This window comes from Hipposideros armiger, unplaced genomic scaffold (assembly GCF_001890085.2).
Source record: "Hipposideros armiger isolate ML-2016 unplaced genomic scaffold, ASM189008v1 scaffold_595, whole genome shotgun sequence".
Lineage (NCBI taxonomy): Eukaryota > Metazoa > Chordata > Mammalia > Chiroptera > Hipposideridae > Hipposideros > Hipposideros armiger.
In genome coordinates, this window is record NW_017731945.1 from 1,030,492 (window position 1) to 1,035,814 (window position 5,323).

A 5,323-nucleotide genomic window follows, 5' to 3' on the forward strand; every position below is an offset into this window, starting at 1 on the left:
TGGGCATAGCCCACCATCCCATGCAGGAGTTGAACCAGGAACCTTGTTGCTAAGAGTTCACGCTCTAACCACTGAGCCAACTGGCAGCCTGTATGCATCTCGCCGCCACTCAGCTCAAGGTGCCATGTTCAATCTTAGTTGTAGGTGGGCGTAGCCTACTATGCCATGTGGGAGTTGAACAGGCAACCTTGTTGTTAGGACCATGTGCTCTCACCAGCTGAGCCATCCTGCTACCTGTTGTCAGCTCAGTGGCAGCTCAGCTTGGGCGCAGCTCACTGGCCCATGTAGAAATCGAACCAGCGACCCTGTTGCTCAGAGCTCACACTCTTAACCAACTGAGCTGCTTGGCCAGCCCTGAGTGTCAGTTTTATAAAGAAATTCCACTGAATGCATACATAGCTTTTAAAATAGTAACATCATACCATAATGAAAGCAGGTCTTTGAAGTTTGAGCTTCCATTTTTTTTTCCCTTTCATTTTAGGCACTTTATAATCAGTATTTACAGTTTAAAGAAACAGAAATTCCACCAAAGGAGACAGAAAAATCAAAAATTAAACGCCTATATAAATTGTTAGAGGTAAGCAGAAATTCCTTAGTATTCTCAAGTATCATCTTTGTTATTTATTTTTACATCTTTGCTGCACATCAAATTTCTCTTGTTTTCTCAAGATTTGGATAGAATTTGGACGCATCAAACTCCTTCAAGGTTATCATCCAAATGACATAGAAAAAGAGTGGGGGAAACTCATTATTGCCATGCTTGAGAGGGAGAAGGCGCTGCGTCCAGAGCTAGAAAGGTAAGCTGGAGTTATTTCTGCTCTTGACATTAGGTCCGGAGGGGGTCTCTTTGTTGTCATGGAACGAACTTCACTTTTTGGACCAGGCACACCTAAGACCAACATTTACCTTTTCCATTTCCTTGGCTATGTGACCTTTGATAAGTCACTTAGTCTTTCTGATACTCCATGTTCTTATCTAGAAACTCTTCCCGTGGGTTTGAGGAGTAAATCAGTGAAATGTTTAAAAAGGAACCCAATGGACTGGGTTGGTGTGTGAAGTGTCATCTAATAAGGTGGTTACAGTTATAAAGCCTATTAAAACTACCCGTGAGAATCTCTCAAACTGGCTTTTAAATCATCAGGGCCCATATCTGGAAGCTCATAGGTCAATCATTAACTTATTTTGTTTCTTATATTTTTGTCTATGATGGCCTTTCCATGGGACAATGGAAACCAGAGTCTAGTCTGCCTCCACTTAAAGGGCAGTGAGGTGGCACCTGGAAAACACTCAGTAAATGTTGGTTCAAGATCCCTTTCTGGCCACTCCACAAATCCACTTATTCCGTGACATCATCATTGACTCTTTATCATTCTGTCTCTCCCATTACACCCAGTTGCCTGGAAAGGTACCTCAGGAGACATTTGTTGGATGCATTTGTCTTCAATATAAGCCCTTACCTCACTGCCTGACTCGTGGTACATGGCAATGATGATCTCTGTTCCTCATTAGCTGTGAGCTCCAGAGGGGCTGGGCCTTACAGTGTAAGGCCTCTGTGGTCAGGCACACCTCTCTGGCCTTTCTCATATCCCACCCTCCTTGCTCTCTGCAGTCCAGACACACTGGCTGTCACTCAGGAGCTCTAATGTGCCAAGGTCCCGCCCTCCTGCACATTCAGGATCTTTGCAACTCCCTGTTTCTTTGGCAGGGAAATCTATGTCATCCTCCCCCTCTCTCTTTATTCCTAATTATTCTCAGATCTCTGCTCCAGTGCTATTTCCTTAAGAAACTTTCCACAGTCTCCTAGGCGAGTTCAGATATCTTGGTTATAACTCTCACATTTACATGTATATTGCCTTCATAGCACTTATCTCGGTTGTAATTTTATATTTATTACTGTGATCATTTGATTAAGGGTTACCTGTTCCGCAGTTATGAGCTCCAAGAATGTGGAGACAAACTCTCGTTTTCTCCATCCCTTGTGTCGCCAGTATTTATAACACAGTGCCTGGTACACGTAGAGGCGCTCAGTATACTCGTGTTCTCTGTGCCCTGTGCATGACTTCAACATGGTTGAAATACAAACTAATACGTTGATGATACGAGAACAAGTCTAACTTGTCAGTGCTTTATTAAATTACTAACTACACTCTTGTTAAAGAATAACGTTATATCCACATAACTGGATCATTGGAACCCAAATATGCTTGAAATTCAAAGAGTGGACCTTTTATGGAGGAGGAAATGGTGGGTGATTAAAATGAAATACTAAGCTAATCATCTGAAGCAATGGTTGATTACTGAAGTACCAGAGACAGGACATGGAGTAGATTTTTAGTCATCTGAATAGTAGCTGGATTTTTAATATGGGTTAATAAAGAATGCACTGGTTAAGAGTTCAAAGTCCAGGAGTCATCAGTCCTGGGTTAGATTACTAACTCAGCTTGCAAGCCATATGTCATTTAAGACAAGCTTATTAACCTCTCTAAGCCTCAGTTTCCTCATTTGTAAACAGGATGTAATAGTACCTACCACGTTTGGTAGTTATGAGTAGGAGATGAGTTAATGTACATAAAATGATTAGTTAATTTCCTGGCATATAATTGCTTAATAAATGTTAGGTGCTGCTGTTATTATTTTGAAAATTTCTGTTTACTAACTATATTTGATATGGCACTCTCAAATGTCCCCTTTCCTGCCTTCCAAAAAGAAAATATCAACCTTCAGAGTGGAGAAGTAGTAGTTTGGCTTTGTAGTGTTGAGGGTAGGAAAATATTCAGGAGCTTATTTGGATAAATGCCTTCAGTTTTCTTGATGCAACAAGTTTTTTGGCATTAACTATATATTGCAAATAATAGCTATGTGGCATGGGAGTGTGTAGAAGACAAATAAGGAGTTCTTATGCCAGGCGATAACCTATAGAAGGGAAAAACAAGCACAGGTAACTTAAATTTGCAAGCATTGCATTGATGTTTTGTTGTACTTAGCCCTTTGGCTTTTAAAAATACAAAGCAACTATAGTAAGATTAGAAGTAACAGTCCAGAGGGCACATCATATAAAGAAATGTAAATGGATCATTTGCCAGTTAATTTAACCTAACAAACAAATGACATGGTAGTTAAAATGGGAATGTACTTTGTTTCTCCTCAAACTCATTTGTTTATACATGTTTATAAGTGCCAGCTTTTAGCCTCGTGATATTCAGAACAGACCTGGTCCTTTGCAAAAGTCAGGCTGTGATTGAATATTTGTGTTGTTTTAGCTGATGATTGCTATAGCCAGAATAACTTTTACTAATTGTACCTGGGCTTCGGTGAGGCTTCTGAGTTGTTTTTTTAGGTGGCTGCAATCAGATGACTCTTGGTGAAAATATTTGGCTAGCCTTTTTTTCAGTGACGCCCGGATCAAGCTGCCTTGTCTATACTTGCAGGGTTTTAATGCAAGCTACAAAAGGCAAACCTCAGCTAGCAAACGCGTGGCTTTGGGCAAGATTCTTTTGAATACTTATCAGCATGTTATTTGCTGTGTGTTGAATATGCATGTAGGAGCGTATTTAAGGAGCTGTTAAAGCTGTAATATCCAGCTGCCCCTTTTCACCGTTAGAAGTAGAGCTTTCTGCAGATCTACTTTTTCAGTCTCCTTTGTAATGACCAAGAAAGAACATCATATCAGGAACAAAAATGCACAGTAGTAGTTACAGTTACCATAGCAGTGATTCTGTGTTCAGTAATACAACCAGCACTCGAACCAGTCTTGATTCAAATGAAAATTTCCTCTCTGTTAATTGTGGTCCAACACTAATCAACTCCTGCATTAGCTTCGGCAATGAATCCGTTGATGGACACAGGTATTGGATCATGGGCATGGGGTTGTGTTTTACTTCTGGTGATTGAGTACCCTGCCACTTCCCAGAGACAGGCTTGATTTTATTTTATTCCTTTTTTTTAGGTTGGAAATGTTGCAGCAGATCGCTAACCGAGTTCAGAGGGACAGTGTCATCTGTGAAGACAAACTGATCCTTGCCCGAAATGCTCTCCAGTCGGTAAGTTAATTTTAGGAGCCCTTGGGAGTGGGGTAGAGGGGTCTGTGCATTGGGGTGAACTAAAACTTTTGCATAGCCTTTGGTCAATTCTTGGTATTTTTTGTCAACTGAAACTTAAAGTTTATTAAAGATGATTAGTACGCTTTGCTCTATTGAGGGACAGTGAGCCAAAGCAAAACATATTTTTGAACCAAAAGAGAAAACCTAAGTAAGCCTTTTGTTTCAATAGTTNAAAGGTCAGTGTCACTACGGAAGTAGGTTTGACTTGATTATTAAACTTTTAAATAATGTTGTAATAATTCTGTCATTTTAGAAGTTTAAGAAAATGTCCCTTGGTAAGCCACTAATAAGTTGGCATTTAAAAATATATTCATCTCCCTATTCAGAGAAAATGGAGGTAAACATTAGTAATTAGAACATAATGGCAACAATATCTTAAATAAATGTATAATCCCTTAGCCTTGAATTGAGAGTTTTAAGGTTGAAGAGAGTCTGTGGAAATGACCTTGCCAGACTATTTTTGGGGTATGCGAAGTGCTTGGAGACCACCAGATGGCTGGGGTGGGAGGGACTCTGAGAAGCTTGCACAAGTATGTCAGTGGCTGAGAGTGTGCCTGTGGTCGAATCCTGTTAAAACTGCCTCAGAGCCTTCTTTTGTATAGCAAGAAGTACATACTATATTTCACTATGAATTTGAAAATACATATCTGACCTCCGGTATGAATGAATTCATGGTTTAGTAAAACATTTGCTACTACCTAAAAACAGGTCTCACTCTTTGAGACACAGACATTCTAGAAATATTAAAGTCACTATAGATATAGTATAAACTTAATTGAAGAATAAGTTGCCTCATTTTATGTATTAGGATTTGTGATAACAAAATTGTCTGCTTTATTTCAAGAAACTGCTAATGTGAATATTAACAACAAAGTCCTAATTCCTTGAATTACAGGCTTTGTTTTCATGATCAAACTGGAATCACAAAAGCTGTAATAGCCCAGAGTGGGCCCTGTTATAGTTATTGGTTAACTTCATGCCTCTGTACAGAACATCTGTGGAACAGCTCTGAATGCACATTGCCACGGGGAGTTTGTCCTTGGCACGAAGTTACTTGGCATGTGTTGATAGGATGCTTTTTAAGTGTTCTAAAGTTGTTTGTGAAGCCTCCCTATGTGGATGTAAATCTTCCCAGGGCAAGAGAGATCCCCCCTTCTCTCATCACATCTGCCACGAACAATGTTTAGGGCATAACGGCATTCTGTGCTTGTTTACTCATGGAC

The 5,323-nt window shown here is 39.9% G+C and overlaps 1 protein-coding gene across 1 annotated transcript in view; it reads left to right on the top strand.

Moving 5' to 3' along the window:
• The window catches only part of DST (dystonin), a gene marked incomplete at its 3' end in the record, with an annotated part of 435,221 nt that overhangs the window by 277,186 nt on the left and 152,712 nt on the right, over positions 1-5,323 (top strand). The window contains exons 13-16 of the mRNA XM_019624589.1: positions 482-577; positions 670-797; positions 3,947-4,040; positions 4,427-4,437. Coding sequence (XP_019480134.1) covers positions 482-577; positions 670-797; positions 3,947-4,040; positions 4,427-4,437 — 329 coding nt within the window. The remainder of the gene's footprint in view (positions 1-481; positions 578-669; positions 798-3,946; positions 4,041-4,426; positions 4,438-5,323) is intronic.